Consider the following 13,276-nt stretch of genomic DNA (forward strand, 5'->3'; position numbering starts at 1 on the left):
GTATAATTTACAGTGAATAACTGTAAATTGACATTCCCAGAATTCCCTGCGTTACATTTCAAATGTGATGTTTTTTTGTTGAAATAACTGTTTCTTCTTAGTTTTTTCTTATCAGTTTTGTATATTAGGGTTATGTGTTACACCTAATGTTAAATGAATGTTTATTGCATTATTTCAGTTTCATGTGTGTTACCGTGATGGTGTTTAGTGTTTGTGTGAATGACACTGTGCACCTTCTATATATGTTATTATTTAAAAGCTGCTTGTGATGGGCTTTGGTTCATCGTGTGACTTTCTCATCACCTCCTGCATTTGGTGGTTATCAGTGTATTACAAAGGTACAAAACAGATTTCAGTACTTCAATAGGTTGGTATATTAACATTATATCAGTTCATGAAATTACGGTATTTAACTGCAAATTTAAGTTAAAACTGTAAAACCTAAAACATTGCTACCGTAGTTTTAACGGTACAATTCCGGCAACCACAGCTGCCGTTTTTTTACCATCAATTTTACGGAATTTTTTTTACAGTGTAGTTGATATAAACTGATGCATATGTATTTTGGTTCAGTGATATTAAATAATATTTTGGACTTGAATAAAACCAGTTAATTTACATGTTACCATTTTTATCTAAACAATTTAGTTTTGTTTGTTTGTTCAAAATATCCATTCAGAACATTTAACTCTTTAATCTAATGTTAATTTCCAGGAAATTATCAGTTTTTCCAGCATTCATATACAAAGAGTATAAAAATAAATCAAGCATTCAAGCTGGATTTTAACGGATTAGCTATTGTTTTTTACTCTATAGCAGTACGACTCTGAATTCTAGCTGTTTATCTGGTTTAGTAACCGGATTATTAATAAATGTCAAATGTAATCGAGGGTGCATGAATTAACACATACTGCATGGCTTTTTCTTCCCCAGAGCTTTTGCAGTTTGAAATAATTTATTTTTTCTTTTTCATTTTCTTTCCCTCGTCCTGCTTAATGAGGGGAGAGTGTAAAATATTCTACTTACCACATTACAATATTATTTTTTTATTTATTTACCTACTTATTGGTTTATTTATTGATTGATTGAATATAAATCAAAAATAGAAACAAATATGCTAAATATACTCTGTGCTAAATCATCTGTGAAATGAGAGAAACAATAGTAGTTTCTACTTTTGTCTTCCAGTTAATAATCATCAAATGGAGAATGCGCAATTTACATGCACATCAGTCGTGAACACACATGCACACAGACATATTCACACACGTGTTTTTCTGTCACGGTGGGGACTTTCCATTGACTTGTATTTTTTTGAACTATGCTAATGATACTTTCTATCCCGTAAACCCACGAACAAACCTTTTTTAATCAAAAAGCATTTTTAAGAAGACATGAATTCATTGTAAAGCTGTTGTTGGGGCTGATGTTTGGTCTTCACAATGTAGACCAAACCTGAGCCACACACACACACACACACACATACACACACACACACGATGGTTTGTGTTCACTCAAAGACCTAACCAGTTATCCATCATAAGAATCTACATCCTGTCCAATGCCACATCAGTGTCCCTGTACTCTGGAAACACTGGCCCCAAAGCCGCTCCAGCCGCCCTCTCACCACTACAAACACACCACACCAGCTCAACACGGCTCTTCAATCTCCTCCAAGGAAAAAAAACAAGTTAGCAATTAATGCAGTGAATGAAATCATGCAACTGCTGCTCATTCTTCAAAATCCCACCAATGAACCTGGTGAAAATTGCGTGTGTACTTCCGTGAGAATGTGTGCACAATAATAATCTGAATTTAAAAACGAAACTAGAAAGCACAACGACATTAACATTTCATATTTATAGATTTAGATACAGTAATGTATGGATCGTAACAGCAGTGAGGTTAGATGTCATGCTGCCTCATGTTTTAAAAGATTAAAAAGTTGTTTTTTTTCCAAAAACATACAAATATGCAAATGCAGCAAACAAATGTTTAAATTAATTGCTATAAAAATGAAGTCATTATGTAGCACTGACTATGAATTGATTCTGATTCTGTCAACCTGCTTGCTATTATGCTCAATTGTTTTAATATATTCAAATATGTATTTAAAAACTAGATGGCAATAATGAATGCTGTGATATCAATTCATCCATTCTCCAAATCGTATCATATTAATGTTAGAATATTAAAGTCAGAAACACATACATGTCAGTGTTATTTTAGTTTCATTGAGATACTATTAATATTTTGAATCAGTTTTATTTTTTATATTTTCCATTTTCATTTTAGTTCAAGTTTTAGTAATTTTGTCATTTTCAGTAGTTTTTGTTTGCTTTATGTTTGTCTACATAGTTTGTATTCATTTTAGTTTTTATTGTTTTGGTTCATCAAGTTAAACTAAATTCAAATGACATGTTGCCTTGGAAGTTAGATGAAACTAAAAGTTTTATATATTTTGTTTTGTGTCAGTTCATGTTTATTTTTTTTTTCAAGCAATGAAAACATTTTTAGTGGTTTTCATTTTAGTTTCAGTTTTCAGTTTAGTTATAATAACCTTGATACCCATCCATTCAAGCTGCTAACAAACTTATCCTATTCTCATACAGTACTCTCTGCTAACATCTGCATCATTTTAATGCATAATGATGCATGTTAACTGATTGCTGATGTAGAGTTGATAATAAACCAATGGCATGCAATCATATATATTATCAGAAGCAGGACTCATTAGATGAATAGTCAGTTATCTGTATGGTGAAACAGTAGCAGTGTTGACAAAAGATGACTGGATAAATAATCCACATGTAGTTTCACAAATGTGCTGATGTAAATGAAAAAAAACAAGTTAGCAATTAATGCAGTGAATGAAATCATGCAACTGCTGCTCATTCTTCAAAATCCCACCAATGAACCTGGTGAAAATTGCGTGTGTACTTCCGTGAGAATGTGTGCACAATAATAATCTGAATTTAAAAACGAAACTAGAAAGCACAACGACATTAACATTTCATATTTATAGATTTAGATACAGTAATGTATGGATCGTAACAGCAGTGAGGTTAGATGTCATGCTGCCTCATGTTTTAAAAGATTAAAAAGTTGTTTTTTTTCCAAAAACATACAAATATGCAAATGCAGCAAACAAATGTTTAAATTAATTGCTATAAAAATGAAGTCATTATGTAGCACTGACTATGAATTGATTCTGATTCTGTCAACCTGCTTGCTATTATGCTCAATTGTTTTAATATATTCAAATATGTATTTAAAAACTAGATGGCAATAATGAATGCTGTGATATCAATTCATCCATTCTCCAAATCGTATCATATTAATGTTAGAATATTAAAGTCAGAAACACATACATGTCAGTGTTATTTTAGTTTCATTGAGATACTATTAATATTTTGAATCAGTTTTATTTTTTATATTTTCCATTTTCATTTTAGTTCAAGTTTTAGTAATTTTGTCATTTTCAGTAGTTTTTGTTTGCTTTATGTTTGTCTACATAGTTTGTATTCATTTTAGTTTTTATTGTTTTGGTTCATCAAGTTAAACTAAATTCAAATGACATGTTGCCTTGGAAGTTAGATGAAACTAAAAGTTTTATATATTTTGTTTTGTGTCAGTTCATGTTTATTTTTTTTTTCAAGCAATGAAAACATTTTTAGTGGTTTTCATTTTAGTTTCAGTTTTCAGTTTAGTTATAATAACCTTGATACCCATCCATTCAAGCTGCTAACAAACTTATCCTATTCTCATACAGTACTCTCTGCTAACATCTGCATCATTTTAATGCATAATGATGCATGTTAACTGATTGCTGATGTAGAGTTGATAATAAACCAATGGCATGCAATCATATATATTATCAGAAGCAGGACTCATTAGATGAATAGTCAGTTATCTGTATGGTGAAACAGTAGCAGTGTTGACAAAAGATGACTGGATAAATAATCCACATGTAGTTTCACAAATGTGCTGATGTAAATGTGACCTCAAGTGATTTTTCATTGTCGGGGTAAAAAAAGAGCAGCATATCATGCTTTAACGAACCCTTATAAAGGCATATACATGCCTCATATAATAACTTTGGAGCTTTTAATGATGTGTTCATGTTATTGAACACTTATTAGAGCATATGCATGAAGACTGACATCTAGTTCTCCATGTTTCTATGTATCTAAAGAAACCAGAGAGAATCACACTACTACAGTAAAGAATCAGATAGCAACATGCTCATCTGAAGCTCCTGTAGTGAAACTATTGATCCTCAAAGAGCCATAAAGCAAGCTTCTTGATAAGAAGAGGGATTTAGTCACTGAATCTGTGTGCAGAGGTGATGTAAGTGCCGGATTGGAAACAAATCTCATTTCTGCTGTCATATTGATACTGATATTAATAGTTCATGCAGCCTGTGTTTGCTGTAAAAACAGCAGAGCATTTCAATAACTTATGCATTTCTGTTTGATTTTAAAAAGCAAGGCATTGAGAAACCAACAGGAGACTTTACCTCCAAATGAACCTCTTTTATTCTTCTACACTGTAAGAAAAAAATCTGTTGAAAACAGACATGTTTTCTTTATCCAGACAATTTTTTTAAGCCTAGAACACAATCAAAATACAGACTCACCTGTGAAAATCCAGTGCAAGAAATTGCTTCACTACATGACTTATACTCCTGCTATATAGTTTTTAATTATTCAAACCTATATGTTTGAATTCTAAAATGTGTGTTCTTTCAAAAGGCCCTAAAATGTTACATTTTATTTCAACCTCAGGTTTGGAGATCATGTGAAATTTTCTTCTAAAACAGTTGCTCTCAAAAACAGGTCTCAGGTCTGTTCAGTTCATGGACAGTAGAGGAAAAATCATAAATGCAAATAATAAAACGCAATTAGCCCTTTGTAATAAAATGCAATTAACCAATAATTATGCATTGGTCATGACAGCAAAATGCATATAAAAAGGAGGAGAAACACTTCCCATGGCTTTTTTTTTTTTTTGATGTCCCAACATGCACTACAGTATTTTGCTGCAGATCCATCTGTCACTTAGTAAAATGCCAAATACTAATACAGTATCAAATTAATTTAGTCTTTTTATACAATAAAATGTTTTGGCACTGTTTGTTGCCACTTGATGATCCTGAAGCCAAACCAGCAGTAAAATGACTGTGAGCATTTCAGTAAATGTCATTTTTTAATTTGTAAAATGAAGGGTAGTAGTTGGAATGCACCTGATTTTGTAATTTACTTTAACCCTAAGAACAGTCAATTAACCCCTTTTTCCATTTTGGAAATCTCCTCATGAAGTTTGTGGAAAAAGCTGACATTGGATGGAAAATGATGTTTCTGTGAATGCAACCCGAATGATGCTGCTAATGCTCACAAAGTAACATTCATAAACTGAACTTTCCACTGAGGTAAACTGCAACAGTGCAGCACGTTTTTGCACGCCGATTGAATCTTGCGCATCTTAAAATAGAAGCCCCGCGTCGGTTTACAGGCAGAAGGCAGAGAGTTTGTGCTTTTTCATTAATGTGTTATGCACGCGTGTGCAGATGAGCGCATGCTGTGTGTCGTATATCGGTTTGTGTGTCAGTGCAGGTCTTGGGCGTTGTGTGTGTTACGTGTGTGTGAAGCACAGAGGTTTGAATGGTTGTGCTTCACATCAAAGGCTCAGGCAAGTCTCTGCATTAACAAGCCCCTTTGTTTCCTGCCAGAGAGAGAGAGAGAGACAACAGGTCTCTCCTGAGCTGAACTGAGCAGCGGAGGCCACGCGAACCTCACGCTTACAAACTTCTCCATCAGTGACATCCCTAGCACCGTGATGGAGATGCTTGTGTGCTGAAATGTCGCCCCTTTGTTTCCTGCCAGAGAGAGAGATTACAACAACAGGTCTCTCCTGAGCTGAACTGAGCAGCGGAGGCCACGCGAACCTCACGCTTACAAACTTCTCCATCAGTGACATCCCTAGCACCGTGATGGAGATGCTTGTGTGCTGAAATGTCAAATCTCCAATGAATGCAGGCATGATGTTTGTGAATCATTCTGAGCCAGGAAAGCACTGACCGTTGTGTATCTGACAGCAGAACAGGGTGCGGCCAATAAAAAACACACAAGTGGCTCGAGTTAAACTCGAGTTTCCTTTGGATGTGGCTCAACCTCAGTTAAAGGATGTGATTTAATTAGTCTGCTACTTAAATGTGCCTGGAGATTATTTAGGAAGCACAGTATGTAATTTTTAGGAACTGCATTTATCCTCGAAACCATCAAAGCTTGTAGTGCCACTGAAATGAGGCAGAGAAACACAGCCAGACGGAGTCAGAATGCAGTTGGAAAGCACTCAAACAGCATTTTACTCTTCCTCTCTTGTTCTCCTAGTTTTATTTCTAGGCTTTGCCAAATGGATCACATATATATATATACACACGAAAATCCATATTGGTGAATATCATCATGTCTCTAAAAGTACAAATTATTTAAACAAGGTTTTGAGAATGCATTTATTTCTCACTGTTCCTTTCTATTGGGCCATCACAAATTCATTGTTATTTCATCCGCAAACAAGCGACAGACACTTAAGCTTTGTGCTGTGCTGAAAATCCTTGTTCCTGGTTATGCAATATTATTACCAAATATTAGATTCAATCTTTCTGTCAACTTGTTTTCTTTCAATTAGCACAGGTTTCGTATATCTTTTTTGACTTGATTCAGTTTTTGAGTGAAAAAAGCATTAATTGTGGATAATTTAGACAATGTTCACTCAAAAACTGAGGTGCGTAAGCTCAGATCAATGAGGCCTTCGATCAATCAGCTCCAAAAAGAAATACAAAACCTGTGCTAATTGAAAGAAAACAAGTTGACAGAAAGATTGAATCCAATAATTGATAATAATATAACAGGAAATGTATAAACTATTTTTAGGCGGGTCATTTTTGACAGGGAACAGCACAAGTGTAACAAGATGTGGGAAAAATCACAAAAGAAATACAAAAATTATCAAAAAATGTTCTAAAGAGAAAGAAATGATCTAGGCCAGCTGGGGAGCAGCCTCTAAAACTGACACTAGAACATAAACCGACCTATTCGTTCTGAAACAAAGTGCCCATAAAATAAGGAGTAAAAACCAGAGCGCTCTGGCTATCTTTCTGACAGCATGCAAATATGAGCTCAGGATGGCAAAATGTAGGAAAACATTGAGAAATCATTAGGAAAATGATGCAGAAAAACTGCTTCCATGATAAGCAGCTGTCTATATTTAATCAAGGCAAATAAACAAGGTCTCATTTATAATTTAGATTTGCATGTATTAAACAGGCCATTTTAAATCCATTTATTAATATGCATGGAAGATACTGTATAAATATGCAGTCTTATGCAAATACTGGACACATTTTTGTTTGTATTTAATTCTTATTCCCAGCTGTAGTTCATGACAGAAAATGTACTCAAATATTATCGCACAGCATGGGAAGACATCATTATTTTTCAATTAAAACTCAAAACACTAAAAGAGTAGAAAACTGAAAAATAAGTCATGCACAAGAAGGAGATTGCTCAATAATTTACAAACAATATCACAAGTGTGTCATTTAAGAACGTTAGGTCACACTTTACATTGCAGTGTTTGTGTTACTGTGTAATTCTAATCAAGTACATGTTTTTAGTATGCCATTATTTTAACTTATGGGTAATTACGAACAGTAACATGTAATAGCTCACACTAATGTTTGTTAAAAACACAGGCACCATGTTGATGTGAAGGCTGTTTCAGTCTGTCTTTTTTAGTAAGTGCTTTATTTTGTCTTAGTTTCACATTTTTATGATTTAATTAATTATTCGCTTATCATTAAACTCTTGAACCTGTTGCAGTTCCTTCACAAAATCCAGTTTGGGAAGCCTTGACGTAATGTAATGTTTAATGCACTTCATGTTGTTAATAACAATGAATGGAATATATTTTCTTTCTGTTTGTATTTTCATATCAATATGGTACATGGTTGTCCTATTTAAATCAATGTGATAAAGGAGTTAGGTCAAAAGTAGTTTGATTATATTACCTAAAATGTATAATCTAATGGATTACTAACTACAATTTTTAATGTAATTTGGAATCAATAATGGACTACAATTTCCAAGTAGTCTACCCAGCACTGTATATACCTGTAGTTGCTGCTGTTTTCCAAGTATGTTGACTGCATACTTGTGACAAATGCTTTTCCAATGCATGCAGAAATGTGTTATCTGTTCATTAAGTGACTTCAGAGCTGTTTTTCTTGGTTTATTGCTCGCTAAAACACTATAACCTCCTTGATGATGGGTTCCCTCTTGGTCCATTTTTTTTTCTTCTTATTTACATGCTAAACTCCCCACTTTATATTTCAGTGCAACTTTATTTGAGACTGGTCTAAGGTATTTCTCAGTTATTCAAACATTTAAATTATTCATCATTTACTAATAGCGTCTTCAATATATTTTTATTTGAAAGTATTCTTTCGTGAAATGTCTTCGATGGTTTCTCACGTTGGGCGTTCTGTATGAAAAAGCCCCGAAACTAAAGCGCGTCGTGTTCCTTTAAGAGCGGACCCCCCTTCGGCTCATCGCAGCTGTCAATCACGCGTCGGTCCCTTTGATCTTCGCAGTTCTAAAGCTGCGACTGTTTGTTACTTTCAAGTCGCGCGGATCGACACATCATAAAGAACTTTTCCTCTCTCGCGCGAGTCTCAAACGCTCGTCTGAGCGCGGAAAACAGCGACAACAACAATCAGAAGTACATTAATAAAGTTCGCTCGATCGCGTGAGTATGCCGCAGCTGAACGGTGGAGGGGGAGATGATCTCGGGGCGAATGATGAGATGATCGCGTTTAAACATGAAGGAGATCACGAGGAGAAGATCCGCGAGAGCGCATACACGGAGAGCGACCTGGCTGATCTCAAATCATCTCTGGTCAATGAATCCGAAATCAGCCAGAACTCAAACTCTGCCGTAAGTCCCCGTCAGCGCATTCAAGTGAAGTGTACTCTGTGTGTGTGTGTGTGTGTGTGTGTGTGTGTGTGTGTGCGTGGAATAAAGTGTGTTTGTGATGAGCAGGTGATCAGAAGAGGACAGCAGGAAGATCAGAGAATCTACACCGATAAACGAGAACATCTGGACGACGGTGAGACCACACACACACAAACACACACACACACACACACACCAGTCCCCAGAAGTGCTCGAAATGATGTAAAGTCTCCCTTAAATCCATGCGCGATTTGTTTATTGATTGCCTTTGACCGGAGAGTTTTTAGTATGCTTTACTTTTTCACCTTTATCTACAAAGCATCAGCGTATATGTCTTTATATACACAAATCTGTGCGTGCATCTTTGCTTAGTTTTGTTTGGAGGCAGAATTTTCCCCAGATGTGACAATATTTCTGGTTTGGAAAAAATTGCAAATTATGAATATTTTTAAATTGATTTGAGTTTTCTGTGTTAAAATAGTCTTGTGTCTCATCTGTGGCAGCCTGATAAAAGTTGAATCGGGGAAAATTAAAACTTTCATCTGCATCTGAGATGAAACTGATGGACTTTTCTTGGGGAAAACCTGAAATCTGCATCATTAAATAAGCAGTTTTTATCTCAGGCCTGTTTGATCTGTTTCCGGTATTTGCGCTCCAGAATCTGCTTTGAAGAGGATCTGTGATTGATCATCATTATATATATATATATATATACATACAAGAGAATCTGATAAACACACATACAACAAACTAAAACATAACAGTTCAGTATGACGACCTTACTATAGCGGATGTTCATTCTTTGGTAATTGTGCACCTTACGCATTTGATAACTTTTATTGTTCTGTCTCGCTTTCTCACTTCAAGTGCCCAAACATCAAGATGGTGGAATGTATAAAGCGTCGTATTCTGGATATCCGTTCCTGATGCTGCCTGAGCCGTATCTACCGAACGGACCCGTCTCACCATCTGTAAGTCCATGCCAACACTGCTGTCCTTCCTCTAGCATTTAATCATTAGAGTCCAGGTGTGTGGGAACCGCTCTGAAGGCCACAGAAGAACGGCTGAGACAGGCCTGTAATTACCCCTCAGCTTGAGAGGACTTGAGAAAAGGGCGCTGGAGAGTCCCACTCGATACGATTCGAATCTTGAGCTCAGTAGACATTCATATTTTACTTTAGATCTGATAACGCTTACAGTGATCCATATGCCTTTCAGAAAAGCAGTTTTGACATTTGGATATTCAGACATGGTCATATGATGCCTTAAAGTCATTGTTTAGACATCACGATTGAGCAATATGTGTGTGAGCATGTGTGTAGACTTTGTCACTGCATACTGATGCCTTTGACCGTGAATCAATGGCGCACTACGTTCGAATCTATATATGATTGTGCAGATAATTTTGATAATGATGTTATATGGCATCATTGTCTTATTTGTCATGTATCTGTTGTGTTTCACCATGGCGGCATTGTGACTGTGTGGACATTATGAATGTAAGTGTATTTATAAAGAAAAAAATTCAGATTTTAGCTCGTACAGTGGTTAAAATCCTGCTTGAAAATGAAACGCACCTTGAAGTGTAGTTATAAAGTTGTAATTGCACAGCTGTAACACCAGTTCTTGATCATATTTTGAGTTGTTTCTTGCACATGTAGTGCTTGTTTTATTGAAACTGTGTGATAAATAGAATCGTGCCCTACTTAAAGTTTTGTGACTTTTTGAAGTTTCTTCCAGGTCTTTCTTAAAGGGGCAGTTCAGCCAAAAATGAACATTCTGTCATCATTGACTCTCCCTCAAGTTGTACAAAACCTGTATGAGATTCTTTCTTCTGTTGAACACAAAAGAAGATGTTTTGAAGAATGTTGGTAATCGAGCAGTTGCCGGTAGCCATTGACGTCCATATTGTTTTTTGTTTTTTTTTCCATACTATGGGAGTCGATGGCTACCGGCATTTTTCAAAATATCTTCTTATGTGTTCAGCAGAAGAAAAAAACTCATACAAAATGAGGGTGAGTAAATGACTTTAATGCTGATCAGTGAATGTTAGTGTTCTCGAGCTCCTGATCAGGACAGAGCTTTTTTTTTGTCCTTTACAATCATTTAATGCTGTTTTCAACAATCCCAGCTGAACAGAAAGCGTAACGTCTTCCAAATTCAAGAATTGCACTTAGTCCCTAAAAAGTGAAGATTATAGATTTTAGTCGTGTATGGCATTGGAACTCAGAGGCTCAGAGCTAAGCTGTTGATTTTACACAGTAATCGGGGATCCTTTATATGCTTATAATTCAAACTCCAAGTGTATTTCTTTCCCAAAGACATAGCGATTGATTGAAGTTAAAGCTCTTGCTCGTCCCGGGGCCGTGCGGTCTTGAACAAGCCCCGATCGACATGAGCTCATGGTTCAAGCCGCCTTTAGTCTTTGAGTAAACAATAGAAGAGCATTGGCTTTGTGTCATAATCCATTCAGAACAGCTCTGCTCCGCTCCTCTGACTGACAGCGATAAGTAACAAACACTGGATTACATCCTCTTGAAGAAAAAAGCTCTTTAACCCATTCTGCCACTTCAATCAGGACACAATGGGCCGCTGGAAGGCTTCTCGCATGCTGTAGGTCGGAAGACTGAAGGCATGGTCAACATGTCACTACTGCGAAGAAAGCAAGCTTTAAGAAAACCAAATCATGTTGAAATACAAATATTGATAAGAGAACCTATTTCAATGGTCTTTGAAGTGAGTGCCTTTCAGATGAATCTGCACAGCTATTTATGGAGCCGGAAATATTTGGGAAATTATCAAAACCCCGTCGGATCTCCTCAGGTGTTTATAGCTGTAATTATTGGTGTGGTCGTGTCTGTTCCGCTGCGAGAAAGGTGTTTGAACTGTCTCATAGCCCTGCTCCAACATGTCGACGCAAGATCAGAACTGAAGTCAGAACTGTCGAGCAAATTCTTCTCAGATAGAGAAGACTTTTATTGAGGTGTGCAGCAGATGATGCAACTGTAATAGTGTCTGGACAGTTAAAGGTTAAAGTCATTTGTTCATAGGTAAATGTTTTTCTGAGAATTGATTCAACTAATTGTCCTGTCCGAAAACGAATTTTGTGATTGAATTTGGTGAAGAAATGAGACACTTCGCCTTTTAAGGGATGGTTCACCCAAAAATGAACTGTGTCATCATTTACAAATCTGAATGAGTTTCTTTCTTCTGTTGAACACAAAAGAAGATATTTTGAAGAATGTTGGCTAACGGTAGCCATTGACTTCCATATAAATTCCAATAAAATACTATGGAAGTCGGTGTGGACCAGCAACTGTTTGCCTATCCACATTCTTCAAAATATCTTCTTCAAGATACCCACATTCTTCAAAATATCTTTGCTGGTAGCCATTGACTTCCATAGAATGAAAAAAAAATGCTATGGAAGTCAATGGCTACCGGCAACTTTCTGTTTCCCAACATTCTTCAAAATATCTTCTTTTGTGTTCAACAGAGGAAGAAACTCCTACAGGTTTGGAACGACATGAGGGTGAGTAAATGATGACAGAACGTTCATTTTTGCTATGGAATTCAATGGTCCCCATCAACTGTTCGGATGCTAACATTTTTCAAAATATCTTCTTTTGTGTTCAACAGAAGAAAGAAACTCAGTCAGGTTTGGATGAACTATCCCTTTAATAAAACACAGGCAAATGAGCCTTGATATAGAAATCCAAATTAATCCAAAACAAAGAAGGATTTATTCGAAGACTCCTACTTCTTCAAATCTGCATTTTAGACTTCATTCATTAGACCGTTGCCTGGCACATATTTCATATCGGTGTTTATTCTACTGTATGTCTTGTCCTCAAGACTTTCTCTTAATGAATCATCCCACCAGTCGTCTTGACTAAAGCGCAGTAAAAGTGAAAGAAAATCCCCCACCTCAAGGCAACTATGGCTTTCTGACAGTCATCGATGTCAGTCAAGACAGTGACGCATGTGTGATGTGAGCTGGTATTTTGTCTGGTGGACCCTGATGGGAGTGTGAGGGCTTGTTCTCACCCAGGTGTGTGAAGTGGGTGGGAAGAGCCTCGAGTGCATTAAGAACAGAGTCTGGCCACTGAACGACGGGGGGATAGAAGTGCTGCTGAAGGATGGCGGTCACATTGTATTCTGATGAAATCATGGCGGTGGTGTTCACTAGGGCTGGGGATTGACGCTGATTTTGTGAATCAATTTGATTCTGATTCAACTTGGTTCAATTCGTTTGATTATT

At 36.3% G+C, this 13,276-nt stretch overlaps 1 protein-coding gene across 4 annotated transcripts in view; it reads left to right on the forward strand.

Annotated features, from left to right (window-relative positions):
* The first annotated feature begins 8,606 nt into the window (after positions 1-8,606).
* The window catches only part of LOC107692971 (transcription factor 7-like 2), a 50,939-nt gene continuing 46,269 nt past the window's right edge, over positions 8,607-13,276 (forward strand). For 3 of the 4 annotated variants that reach the window (XM_016492198.1, XM_016492199.1, XM_016492197.1), the window contains exons 1-4: positions 8,607-8,997; positions 9,103-9,169; positions 9,883-9,986; positions 12,512-12,547. In XM_016492198.1, the coding sequence (XP_016347684.1) occupies positions 8,815-8,997; positions 9,103-9,169; positions 9,883-9,986; positions 12,512-12,547 (390 nt within the window). In that variant the 5' untranslated portion in view covers positions 8,607-8,814. The remainder of the gene's footprint in view (positions 8,998-9,102; positions 9,170-9,882; positions 9,987-12,511; positions 12,548-13,276) is intronic. The other variant, XM_016492200.1, reaches the window with a different exon arrangement.

The sequence above is a fragment of the Sinocyclocheilus anshuiensis genome, unplaced genomic scaffold, assembly GCF_001515605.1.
Source record: "Sinocyclocheilus anshuiensis isolate Anshui unplaced genomic scaffold, SAMN03320099.WGS_v1.1 scaffold658, whole genome shotgun sequence".
Taxonomy (NCBI): Eukaryota; Metazoa; Chordata; class Actinopteri; order Cypriniformes; family Cyprinidae; genus Sinocyclocheilus; species Sinocyclocheilus anshuiensis.